The 13,910-nt window shown below is 38.1% G+C and overlaps 1 protein-coding gene and 1 long non-coding RNA gene across 2 annotated transcripts; one reads left to right on the forward strand and one right to left on the reverse strand.

The window, feature by feature from the left end:
• Positions 1 to 3,222: 3,222 nt before the first annotated feature.
• Positions 3,223 to 7,091, reverse strand: LOC145764855 (uncharacterized). Its single transcript, XR_014288529.1, has 2 exons — positions 5,355 to 7,091; positions 3,223 to 3,989 (listed from the first exon to the last, which is right to left on the reverse strand). It is a non-coding gene; the product is annotated as an uncharacterized LOC145764855 (long non-coding RNA).
• A 117-nt stretch (positions 7,092 to 7,208) lies between these two features.
• Positions 7,209 to 10,376, forward strand: LOC145788525 (zinc finger protein 862-like). The gene is made up of 5 exons (XM_082600287.1): positions 7,209 to 7,483; positions 7,606 to 7,973; positions 8,172 to 8,845; positions 8,940 to 9,184; positions 9,584 to 10,376. The coding sequence occupies exons 1-5, from the start codon at positions 7,209 to 7,211 to the stop codon at positions 10,374 to 10,376; spliced, it is 2,355 nt and encodes a 784-aa protein (XP_082456413.1).
• The last annotated feature ends 3,534 nt before the right edge of the window (positions 10,377 to 13,910 follow it).

The following is a 13,910-nucleotide window of genomic DNA, read 5'->3' on the forward strand; positions in this document are numbered from 1 at the left end:
TTAGGTGTCAAGCGCAAAAATTCTTTACAATTAGACAAAAAATGATATTCAACTTGACCACGTGACGAACAACAAATGCATGCCGGTAGGTTTTTACGTCTGGCTTCACCACCGCGCGGTGCGCCAACAACAGTCGAGTACTGCGAACTCCCTGACATCACATCATCATGGGGTTTTACGGACGTCTGCCTAACCGGACATGAAGGCAATTTTCCTTTGCCAAACTTTTTAAATTGCTGCGACTCACCAGAATCGCCCATTAGCATAATGCTAAAATCAGTCGACTTACGCGTTTCCTCCCGTACTACAAATTCAAACAAACTCTGAAAAGTAGGCTCATCAGTGCCACCATACTGATCACCTAAAAAGTCAAGATAACGCTGCTTAGCGTCAAACGGGAGTCGCTTAGCCAAATCCAAAACAAAACGTCCTTCCAATTTGTCACGCTGACCATAAGCTTGCGCGTAAAGCAAACACTGCGATAATTCATCTTTAAACTCTTTCAGATCACTGGAAGAGGTCGAAGTCAATTTGCTACCATAGCGATACTTTCTAATTTCCGGTTCTGCAAAAAGACCTCCACGAACCCCAAAACGCTGGGACAAGCGAGCTAACGACATTTCTATCCTGTTTTCCTCTGACAAGCCAGGGGTGTCAGAAACCAAATTAGCAATCGTTTGCGCAGCTGTCCTAACACAAGCTGCTTGTAACAAAGTCAAACGAGTCCCCTTAAAGGGCGAAGCTGCCATTAAGGCCGTAACACGATTTTTAAAGAAGATAAATGGCATATTATTACCATCGTAACCAATCAAGGCCGCCTTATCGAAAAACGTCCTACTATTTTGGTATTCAAAAAAGCAATCCTGCTGTTGAGAACTCGATTTAGCGGGAGAAGACAAGCTATATCCCTTAAGGGGCTGAGTGGGCTCAGTCACATGCACAGCCCGATCACGATCCTCACACACGTTAAAATCAGGAGACGCGATACGCCTCTCACAACCACCCAAATTACGTGTAGCTGGGCGATCAAAACCTAGCGGCGCAGAAAACTGTGAAGGGGGTAAAGCATTACTACTAATGGCGGCCCCGTGACCTGTACGCTCTGGGGGAGGAGTTCGGTTGTAATTCGCAGACCTTGGCTCTACAGCATTCGGAAGACCCTTAGCCGCGGCCCTGAGACCTCCTGAAACAGCTGGAAAACGTGTGGATTGCCCTGGTCCACTCACAGGTTGAACGGGCGTTTGGAAAAGGTTATGTAAATTAAACTGCGATTGATGTTCATTTCTGGAATGCCTAGAAGAGCTCTTCTTAGAGCTACGCCGGGAGCCCGCCTCTGATCGATATTCAGCTAAAACTACCTCTTTACGTTGTTCAGCCCTCAACTGAGCGTCTTTGAGTGCGAACTCAGCAGCTCTCGCTTCGGCTTTCGCGGCGGCTTCAGCAGCTCTTGCTTCGGCTTTCGCGGCGGCTTCAGCAGCTCTTGCTTCGGCCTCAGCTTGGATCTGGAGCTCCTCTCGTCTTAGCTGTAGGTTAATTTGTGCAACTATCCGAGACGAGCTCTTAGACATCCTAGTGCTTACATTTGAGGCGCTATCCTCAGGATGTATGTCAGCATCCAACATTTCGGAGTACTCACTTTCTTTTTGTTCGAAGTTATTTTTTAATGAGTTAAATTCGGGATCTACCCTATCACGAAGTTCTGCCAAGACTGCAGAGTTAAAGATTTTAGTCAAAAGAGCATGGAAATGCCGTAATTCCTCTTCTAAAGTAGATAACTTAGATCTAAAAATTAACAGTTCCTGCTTATCACTCAAAGAACCTAGGGCTACAGAAAGTTTCCCAATTTGAGTCAAAATATCCCGTCTAAGATGCCGGGCCTCTCGAACTGACTTAGCCTCATCGTTAATGGGTCCCTCCCCAGAATGGCCTGCCCGACCGCAAAGAACATCATCAGGCTTAAACTCAGTCGAGTCTACGGCGGTCGAGTCCTTGTCGCCACCGAGTGTAGACATATTAAATGTTGGGGCTAAATTTAACAATTAAAAAAATGAAGTTACACAAACACACAAAATTATTAGGCTACAGTAGTTATAAAAAACTTAACTGCCAAGACCGTAAAAATACAAAAAAGAATTTAAATGCACGATACCGTAGCTGTACGGGTATGAAGTCCTAAAGTCCACAAAACTTGCTTGGATTCTTCCACTTGAATCTACAAGCACAGATGGATTGTCTTTTAATCTTCTTTCTTGCCAATGAATGTCAAAGTTATTTTTCTTCTGTACCAAACTGAGAAGAATTGTCTTTACTTTTCTTTGCTTCTGTAAGAGTGTAGACTACCAACCAACAAATCTTCTTTTATTTTTTTTTTTTTTTTAATTTCTTCTTGACCTACCAACTGACAAGAACTCGTCTTTTATTTTTTATGGTCACAGCGGTAAACCATAATCTCTTCGTGGGAAAATTTTAACATAAAGTTCCCGAATCCGTTCGTCTGTATATAATGACCGAAGAAACACACACTTGAACTTCTTTTCAAACAGTGTATTTCTGTAAAATTAGCCCGCGGCTATCGAAATGGGTATGCAATGCCTACACCTCTAAAACTGTCACTACGATACAGATTACTTGGATAAAAGACGGAGAATTTGTCCAGCTAGCAAGCACCAAATAAACCAGTTAAATGTGCGACCGACTTCCAACAAACAACTTCGAGAATGAATCAGAAAAATTTGTGATAACTCAAAGGCACGAGAGCAGTTCGTGACGCAATATTTCATGTCCAAACAGGTCTCAAACTGAAACAGGTTTAAACCGGTCTGACACGAGTCTTACGGACGATGGTGCAATTTTGGCTCATGTTTTAGGAATTTCCATGACGTAATATTCAGTAGACCCGAACGGTTTCTACATGACGTTTGACCAGGCGAACAACCGTCTGTAACAACTACGTGACAACCAAACGCGATATCCTGTTTACGCCCTCACTTGATTTGTTTTGCAACTACCACGGTTTCCAGATGCACACCTTTTCAACGTCTGATGACATTGACACGACGCATAATGATTAAGCTCTTGATCCGCGTCCTCTGATTCTTTTCACAATTGGCACAAAGAGATTTTTCAAATATCGATCAATACTAGTCGTTTTGTGTTTTTGACGCCGTTTAGAGATCTAGCAGCACACTTGGAAGCTCAAACATGGATACTACAGACAGGTGGTAATGATAAATATTTTTATTTTCAAATATGAACCGAACGTTACGCACAACAGCATCACGCCAAGCACATCGTTTCAACAATTATATAGGCTACGTCGTCACGTCGTGCACTCGTTAGTGTGTTTGAAACTTAGTATTTTTTTTTTTCGTTTAGCAGCATTCAAAATACAGTACAACTTCAGTCTTCAAATGAACACTGAATGCATAAAAACAGTACCAAACTGCTGCTGGTAACTGCCGCCTAAATACCTTTCAAACAATTTAAACTACTCACGTTGGAATTGAAAATTCATACAACCAAACTTTCACATGCAGCACTTCTACGACTCATCACTTGTGCTTAGGTGATTTTTTAAGAAAATTGCAAACAAAACTCAGAAAGGCAATATTGCGAAGTATCTAGCAAATTTTGTCATGTGCAAAGTGCGAAACCAAAATAATCCAACGAAAAACGTTGTCAATAGAAGAAAAATAGTTGCTTTTTACAATCCACAAAAAAGTTTGTTAAACGATTTAAAGCCGACGAGTACGAAGGTAAAAAGCAAAATGCGCTGTTATGCAGCTTTTCATACATTTGATATTTTATTCACAGCTTTTCAGGTAAGAATTATTGCACTCAACAACCAACACATGAGTCGCTTAGTCATTGCCGAAGTCAGCATAGATGACTGTGGTTGCTTTGAAAGTTCTTGGAATAAAAATATCAATACTCATATCCCTGATTCCGGCACCAAATGTATAACAACCAAACTGAGAATTGAGCAGATCCTGCAACAAAAGGTACAATAAAAATAGAATATACTTTACATGTTGTATCAATGCTAAATTATTTCTCATAAATTTATGTAAGGGTGGTAGAAGTGCAGGGTTGCTCACGAAAAAGGAGGTGGACAACTGGAGGGTCATAATGTTATGACTAATTTGGTGCTACAGCTTCATATTTACTGCCATATGTCACATACTCAGGAGCAGCACATGTGAACTGTCCAAGTGTGTACAAAGTGTGTATCACCCATATGATGGCAATGCATGGAAATATGTGATATCATGTTTATTGAACATTATGCGAATCATGCTAATGCAGCGGTAGACATCGCACAAGAATGAATTTATGGGAAAGCAAAGAAAACTTTTTGCAATATAGTACTACCAATTTTTCAATGTCGCAGTGAACCTTCCACTGTCCCTAATTGTATGATATTGTGTAAAACAGATGCGTTTAATGTCTCTAATCATCGATCCTTATCAGTTTCTTCCAGTTTGCAAAATAATCTGGTATTGTTGGTATGTCTTAAATACAAATTGTGGATTTTACTGTTTTCATTTAATATTCAGGCTTAATGGTGCAAATGCCAGTTTGGCAGCGGTCTGATTGAGACAATGTCGAAACAGAATCATCTTCCATTGGCTTGGGATTTTTGTCCAGAGACTTTTCCCTTAGATATAACAGTAAGCAAATTATTTTAAACACCAAGCTACTCCACGAAATAGATGATCTAAGCAAGTGGTAATGTGACATTGTGACAACCTGGGTTTTTTTTTCGCTGAGACTTTTCGGTCATTTGTACAAAATGACTTGAAAACATTCGGTCATTTTTAATTTATTTCGGTCATTTTTAGTCATATATAGGCAATTGACTATATATTTTTATATATGAAAAGAAGTTAGTCAAGCGATGTATTTTATCTGCAACTAAAGTGCTAAATCCATGAGCAGCTCAAACAATTAAAAACATGCCCTTTGTAATGATGCACTTCAAGAAGGAATTAATGGCAGTAATAACAAGGAAATAATTTAAGTAAGCTATTAAAAAAATAAAGCTATATAATATATTTTACATTTCAACTTGACAGGTCAAGTCATGTTTTTTAACTGTGAATGTAACAGTGGCAAATCACTGTTCTATTTAAAATAGTATATACAATTTCATGTTGGTTAAGCAAATAGTTGCATTCAATGGTTGCATACATAAATACTACAAAAAAGATACATACTGTATAGTGTATACTTCCTATTGAAAGTTATCAAGATAAGAACAAATTTAAAAAAACAAGTAATGACCTTGAAAAGTTGACAATAATAAAGACATAAAGTTGACAATAACATTTACAATAGGCTTGCCATGTATTTACCTTTATACGATGGTATAAAGTTCCGAAAACTTAAAACATTCCTCGATGTCTGAATTTTTGCAGAATTCTTGAAAATGAAAAGACAAGCAACAAGAAACTCAAATTCAAGCAATGACAAAATAAAGGCAATATTCAGGAAGATGCCTCCATTCCAATAGACATAACAAGATAATAATGGGAAATGCAGGTGTCAATATTTCAAGTCTTACCAAGAATGCCATCTATATCCTTGAACATCAAGAACTTCCCAAAACCATTAACATAAACTGGCAAGATATAACTGGGAGAAGACCAAACATAAGAAAACGCTTTGTATAAGTATAAGCCCCTTGACTGAAGGTGCTGCTGATGTGATAGCCCAATCGAAACAAAAAAATTAAGGCAGATTTCATGTTGAAAATTCAACTATCAACAAAATGCAGACAAGTTAGTGACTGTTATCTCATAGTCCCTGAAATAAATAATATAATTTTAATGCATTCTGAAAATCATACAATATATATATATATTATACAACAAAATCTTTATTAAAAGGAGATTGAGTCTGCTTGCACCAATATTGATAAAATACAATCGATAATAATTTATATATGTATCGTACTGTAAAGTATCAACCTTTAGTTATAGACAAACCTATTTTGTTTCTGATCAAGACAAGACAAAATTATTGTTTCTTGCTTTTGGTTACTGTGTCAGTCTTTGCTTTGAATTTTGTGGTCGATAGAAGCAAGTATCTAGGGTTTCATTACCCATTTTGTTTAGAGTACCGCTTTTCAATCGCTTCAGAATTAAAAAAGTGCTTTTGCAAATGTGCTACCAAACACGGAGCATCTTTTCAGTGTAAAGTCTTCTAAACTGTTTTGAAAGAGATATTACTTGCAAGCACACCAGTGACACCAAGCACACTGTGGTTTACCAGTGTTATTGGCAAAAATACTTTACCTCACTCATAGAATTAGAATGGAATTCTGGGCAACCCTAAAAGGCGGAAATGCGGAAGGCGGAAATAAGCCGGGCATCTGGGTTTTTTTTTTCGGTCATTTGTCGGTCATTGACCGATTTTTTAGCAAAATGTCCGAAAAAAATATAGTCAATTCGGTCAAAATGTCCGAAAAAATATGTAGTCAACGCGCGCAAATCGATTTCAGTGATTGCAACGAAGCTTCTTGCGCCACTTTACGATTTTTTGTCAATCGGAAATACAAGACGTAGACTTAGTGTTTGAACGTTGATCCAATGTCTTATTATGAGATAACGCAAATACAGAAGTAACATTTCCCAAACGTGACTGACGTGGTGCTTTCGAGTGTGACGCAATGCTGCGTTGCCTTGGAAAGGTCAAATCGCTTGGTAGAGATTGATCGGTCCGTTCTGTCAATCCGGCTATTTTCTCAGCATGTTGCATATATTATCAATTTTTGAGCTGGTGGGTGGTGGTCAACCCTTTTGAAATGTTATTGACCAGACCTCGATAAATAACGAAGTATCCCTTTGTACGTTGATCCAATGTCTCATTGCTTGTTATAAATGCAAACATGAAAGAAACACACTCAAAGACTTCAACTTTCAAGAGATGCTACTGCGTTTTCAAATCTTTCCTTCGAGTCGTAGAAAAGATTGATCTGTTAGCCTGGAAATTATCCCAGCATGTTGCATAATGTTGTTAACTTTTGAGCTGGTGATAACCTCTGTGAAATGTTTGACTCCACATGGATAGATAGTGATTTTGTGTGATGGTTTTTGCAACGTCGTACTCCATTGAGTAGACGCAAAAAGCCCGACAAAAAATATAATACGATACAGTCGTTTCTTTTTATACCGGTGAACAGTAAGAAACTTCGTCATATATTCAAAATGGAGAGGGGACACCAGGCAAAAAAAAAAGCTAAAGTTGACAGGTCAGGACCAGGCCAACCAACGTTATTTGGATTTTTAACTCGGAGACCTAGGCAGCGCGGTGATAGTAGCGAAGACATTCCTGGCTCTGAAACGGTTCAGCATACATCAGAAAGTTCCGAAGCTGTATCAGTAGAAACCTCCCAAAATATATTAGAGCACAGCGATGGAAGTTCTGAAATTACAATGCAACATCTAGCAACAGAAAATTCAGAAAAAGAATCAATGAAAAAGTAAGTTTGCATAGCCTAACTTATTCATAAACGTTAAACACGTTCTGTTGTTCATTTTGTTTAATTTCTTTTATCACGTTGCACATCTTACAAATTTTGATATCCGAAATGTGCATGTTTAGGTCTGTAAAGCGTTCTTTCAGGAAAGTGTGGTTAAATACTTTTTCCTGGTTGCGCTACGACGATGCAACATCTCCTGCTTTTTGCTACATTTGCCGAGAAGCGCAGTTGAAAAATAAATTTACTTCGGGCACGGGAGGAATTTCATCGGGGTGGCGAGTGAGCCAATTGGAAGACCATCAGAGCTCGAAACAGCATAAGTTTGCGCAATCGGCCACACGCGAGAGAAAGAATTGGAACGTGGCTTTGAGCACATCTGTGGCACGAGCAGCTCCACATACTAAAAGTAAATATTTTTATTTATTTCTGTCGCATTTTTTGTTATGCGTGCTTGTTGATGGAAAGGAAGCCCACCTCCGTGTCCTCTCAGGTAAAAGGCATTGCAAGTGCACACCTGCATCTGCATGCTTCCCATAGATCGGTCGCGCAGCCGTATTATACGCATTATATCTATTACAACAGGATACAATTTATTGCTTTGGTGTTTTTGTACAAAAGAAAAATAAATCTTCTCATTAATAATTGCTTTTTCGCTTAATACTTTCCCTGTGATTTGTGTATTTTTTAGGTTTGCTGATAAACATTTTGTTCTGCATTCAAAATGAGCGCCCGATCCACTTTGCTTCCGAATTGCATTCATTGACCAACATTCAAATACGAAATGCTACTCAAAATTTATGTGAGCCAACTCAAGACCATCACTCGAATTTTGCAACGCACACCTTTTTTGAATCAATGAACGCATGTCAAGTTGAAATTGACACAAGTGATGTTTGTTCTGCGCCATTTTTTTCTGTGCAGATTGATGAAACCACTGATGTTTCCCAGCAAAAGACTGCTTTGATTTTCGTCAATATTTTGTCAAAAAGTTTCGAACTTCGAACATTACACTGGAAACTAATTCCATTGACGACCGCTAATGCCACGTCAATCACTGAAGCGATTGTCGAATCCTTTACCAAGCGACAAGTGCCATTGGATAAGTGCGTGTTGTTTGTGTCAGATGGTGCCAGTACTATGCTTGGGTGCAGAAACGGAGTGGCGCAGAAGTTGAAGCAACATTGCCCGTTATTGCTCGAGCTTCATTGTGCTCCACACAGAGAAGCTTTGTGCATTAAAGATGCGTACAATTCTAATGATATTGTGAAAATGATCGATGTGCAATTGCGTTCTCTGATTTCATTTCTTCGGACAAGCAAAAACTTGGCTTCATTACGAGAATTGGCAGATATTCTGAATGAGGTATGGAACGGTGTTGTTGTGAAACTGCATACTTAATTGAATGGGCTTCCATTTAATGCATGACAGTTCTTTTTAACATGTTTGCACTTTGCAGGAATTTATTTCCCCTGAGCGAGTAATTGACATTCGTTGGCTTTCTCGTCAAACCGCAGTCAGCAAAGTATGGCGGAGTCTTTCTGTGATTGCTCAACATCTACAAAATCTGAGCCACGATAGCGCAACTGGGCCGATCGCGGAAGGTCATGCAAGAAATATTCTAACGCATGCGTTTTTGATGACTTTGGCCACAATGCGCGATGTTCTTGCTATAACCGGCCGGCTTAACAAATCTTTTCAAAGGTATGACCGTTCACACCAGTTGATGAAATGACTTTAGATTCGTCACAGGGTTTTGAGCTTAGCAGCCAACCTTAAAACGTTTGGTATAGTTTTACTAGTCTTTTCCTACCATGTAGTAGTAGCAAACGCACAATTCAATTTCTTAGTATTACGAAGCAGAAGATGCGGATGCCGCAATTGATGAACTATTTTGACATTAAACATTGAAAGAGGCTGTTCACCAGGCATTTAGTTCAATAAACTAAACTATCACAAGGTGTTTCAAGTGATAATCTGCATTCACCCCGATGTTTCGTCAATTAGACACGACTGGGGTCTGAATCAGGTTATGACTAATTGTCTAGCAGGACCATATTGCTGTAAATCAAGTTTTCAATTATTTTCATTTTTTTCTTGTAGGCATGGCCTTCATCCATTTGATCTACGGAAAAAAGTTGAAGCCGCTCGAGATGAGCTGAGAATGACCATGCTGGAGCCTGATGGAGCCCTCAGAAAATCACCAACGATGAAACATTTAGATGAGCTCATCGATGATAAAAAAATAGTCTTATCACCATTTCGTACACGCGCAAACACAATAAATCCCGAACACACAAAACAAGCTTTAAAAAAGTTTGTAGACGATGTCATCGCTAATTTAAGTGACCGCTTTCCCGAGCCTACAAAGGATTCCATCTTCGGCCTTGCTCAAATTTTTATACCTGATAATTTCCCTTCAAACAACCCTAACATCGTAAGCTATGGTAACGAAAATGTCGGCGCTTTGGCCTCGTTTTACAAATTAGATGTACACAGCACTGTTGAAGAATGGAAAATTTTTAAATTTGAAGTAATGTGTAATTGCGAACCAGGTGACTATTGGCGGAAAGTTTTAACAATAGCTGCGAAGCGTGGCATAGATTGGCCAAGTTTGGCAGCTATTGCTAATGCTCTGCTGACTTTTAATGCAGAGAACGCAACCGTAGAACGTGGATTCAGTTTGCTTTCTCGGTTGCGAACTCCAACAAGAAATCGCTTGCGTTGTTCAACTGCAGATAAACTTATGCGTTTGAGGTTAAATGCTGCATCATACAAAACATTTAATTATGACGTGGCATACGCGCACTGGCACAGTAACGCGAAGCGAGCACGCTACAACGTGAGCGGTAAAATTGTTGAAGAGTTGAATCACTTTGTAATTGCGAACCATTAGAGCGTAACGTGTTTTTTTATTTGGTCATTCTTACTTGTTTTTATTCCTTTCCGTTGTAGCCTACTGTATTTTTGTTTTGCGTTATTTTTGAACGTGTGTTAGTGTGCAATAAAAGATGTCTGCGGCCGCGTGTTACAAGGTTGAGTTTCGCTGATGGACGTTGAAGAAACGTTTGTCTGTTCTAACTTTGCTCAGACAAAACATGACAACGTTTCTCAGTGAAACTTAATGTTGTAGCTAGTCAGGAAGTGCAAATTTTGGTTAGTATCAGCTACTTGAAAGAAAATATTTTCATCAGAAAAAATGACCGAAATAAATGAAAAATGACCGAATTTTTTCAAGTCATTTCGGACAAATGACCGAAAAGTCTCAGCGAAAAAAAAAAACCCAGCCGGGCATGAAATGGCGTATTGTCCACAGAAGTAGCGATTTAATGCCGATGTAGAAAACGCGGAAGTACGATCTTGGCGTCCATATTGTTTAACATAGCGATAACTTCATCATGAAAGAATGAAATGTTGCAACATGGAAAAAGGCGGAAATGCGATTTTTAACAACAACTCATCACCGAACCTACGGTACTTTTATGTTGAAATATCATTGAAAGATATTGTTTAGAAGCAATTGTGAGGTCATTAAATACTTTGACTGTTTTAATTCCACAGTTATTGGAGTAAATTTCGAAATTTAATGGAATTTATTGAAATAGGAAAAAGGCGGAAATGCGATTTTTAGCCACAACTCAATACCGAACATTTTCTTATGTTGAAATATCATTGAAAGATATTATTTAGAAGCAATTGTGAGATCATTAAATACTATGACTGTTTTAATTCTAAAGTTATTTTGGCTTATTCCGTGTTTCCGCCTTTTAGTGTTACCCTGGAATTCTCTGTTTTCCTCTGACACTTTTTTTTTGATTCATTTTATTAAAAATATATTTTACTTGACTAATTTTATAAGTTAGCAGCTAATTTACAACTGAATTTGAGAGTTTGTTCTAACCGAAAAGAACAAAAATCAACAGAATTGCGTCGTCACAGACCGTAAAAAGACATTCCCAGAATAGTTAATTAGGCCTAATGACATGCACTTTGATGATGTGCGGCTTATTGAGGGCTCTGGCCAATCAAAGTAGTGTGCTACTGCCCACCTCTGTATGTTGTTAGCATAGCCTAACCTACCACAGACTAGATTTTAGTGTGTCACAGTTTGGAAACAATTAGTCAACAGTTACAACCCATGCTCAATAGACTCTTCGTCCACGCACCGAAGTATAAAACCAGCTTAACAGCATTTCCTCACACCATTCAGATTGTTTGAAGTTCCACAACAATTGTTTTCGCACTTCTTTATTTATGGCAAGAAGAAATTTCGAGAATCTCTACACGTCAGCAGAACTTTCCAGCTTAGAGTTTTAAACAAAAACAAAATCACAGTGTTGCCAAAAGATGACACATCGCCAAGAGACTAACACATTAAATTATTTTATTAAATGAAATGTCTCAAACAATGCTGTAGTGTAAATAACTTACTTTGCTTTACAATAATGCAAAAAAAACATTCAAACTGAAAATTTACATACTGAACTATGAAGCTGTAAAGCAGAGACAAAATTTTTTTTCCCATGATTCATCGTGAGGTTTTCTTCCTTTCCATCATAGAAATTTCTTTCATCTGCAAATATTGTGGTTAGCCTAAGTCAGAGGTCACCAAACTACGGCCCGCGGGCCGGAACCGACCCGCGAACTGATTTCATTCGGCCCGCAACGTGCTGCCGAAATAACAGCTGCACTACAACTGTTTAGAAAAAAAGTTACCAAACTTTTCGTAAAGGACTGACGTTGCTGTTGAGCTACACGCAACCTGCTAATAATTCTGTTTTTATCATTAGGCCACCACAAATGGGGACAGCCTAGGCCAAATTTGGAAAGATGTAAAGTTTTTTCAAGAGCACGATGGCCTGTAGTGTATCACAGGAGGAGATAACTTTTCCAGCAACCTTTCGATTTTGATTGATTCATTGAATCTTTATCCTCGGACTGGGAAAGCTTCTAGCGGAACTTAATCCTGGCAGTTGTTACGGACAATATCTGTACAAATCAAACGTCACATAAAACTAGACTTACCATAATTTCTTGGGCATAATCCGGGACAAACTCAAAACTATGAATGAAATAACTTGACGAAAGGCCGAAGGCCTGAGCTTTGCAAATTTTTACTCCATATTTATAAGTGTGTCACATGCGTGTCACATCATAACATTTGATGCATTACTTCGTAAATATGTTTTTTCTTTTGTTGGAAGATGCGAAGTATCGTCTAACTCTATTGTTGCCTCCCTGATGAGGTCTGATTGCCATCGTATATCAAATTACCGTCTTCATTATAATAATTCTATGTATGCTATTATCTAGTTTTGATGGCTGCCATGTCATCTGATTGTTTTTATCGTTCTCAATACTTTCAGTTCTTCTAACTTGTAACGCTACCGTACCATTGTCTGTAAACTTGTAACAGTAGATAGGCCTAGCCTATATATTGAGATTTTGTGCATTTGCAGTTTGTGTATTATTTTGTTATTTTTTGATGTTATTTCGTTGTTGTTGTTCGTTATTTGTGCATTTGCAGTTTGTGTATTATTTTGTTGTTTTGTTTTGGATATGGACAGCTTTGTCTGATGCAAATAAATTATTATTATAAGCTTTAATATTGCGTAATAAAGTATTCTACTTAGATTGAATAAAAAATTTTATTACTTTATTTTAGGGATATCTATAACTACGGGATTGGAAACTCTTTTCGGTGCTATACATCAGTAGGGTCAACATATTACTATGACTGCAGAATAATTATTAAAATAAAACACTGTTTGTTTCAACTAAAGAATGTATAAAATTCAATTTCGCAATAGCAATATAAAATGTGCAGGTACACTCACATCAAAACATATTTGATGTACAAAAGTTTAAAACCAAGAATCCAAAATAACAAAAAATAAATGAATGCAAAGAATCCAAAAATTTCCTGTTCTTTAACATTTTGAGTATTGCAAACCGGATCAGAAGTAAACGAAGAGTGTTCAACAATCAGTGAAATGTGTTGTCGTAGGCTTTTATGATAAACTTATTCACAGACCAACCCAGTACGAAATCAATAGCCTACGTTTAAGATGTCATAAGAAGTAAAACTAATACTCGGTTTTGAAATCATTCAGCAGCAAACGAAATACGACAGGATTGCACAAATGGAATACAATCACACTAAATAAACTAGGCAAGTGTATACTTTACAGTTTACGGCAGGTGCATTGATTGTTACACTTTTCCTTGTCTGTTTACTCCTTGCTATTTTTTAAGGTCAACTTATGTAAACCTTTATCACAGCGACGCAAAGAACAGTTGACCCTACTGGTGTATAAAAGTGTTTTCAGTTCCACAGAGTTTCCAATCCCGTAGTTATAGATATCCCTGCTTTATTTAAAGGAAAATACATGTTAATTTAAGCAACACCAAGTCACAAATCAGACATTTA

This window comes from Aplidium turbinatum, chromosome 2, assembly GCF_918807975.1.
Source record: "Aplidium turbinatum chromosome 2, kaAplTurb1.1, whole genome shotgun sequence".
NCBI classification, from domain to species: domain Eukaryota; kingdom Metazoa; phylum Chordata; class Ascidiacea; order Aplousobranchia; family Polyclinidae; genus Aplidium; species Aplidium turbinatum.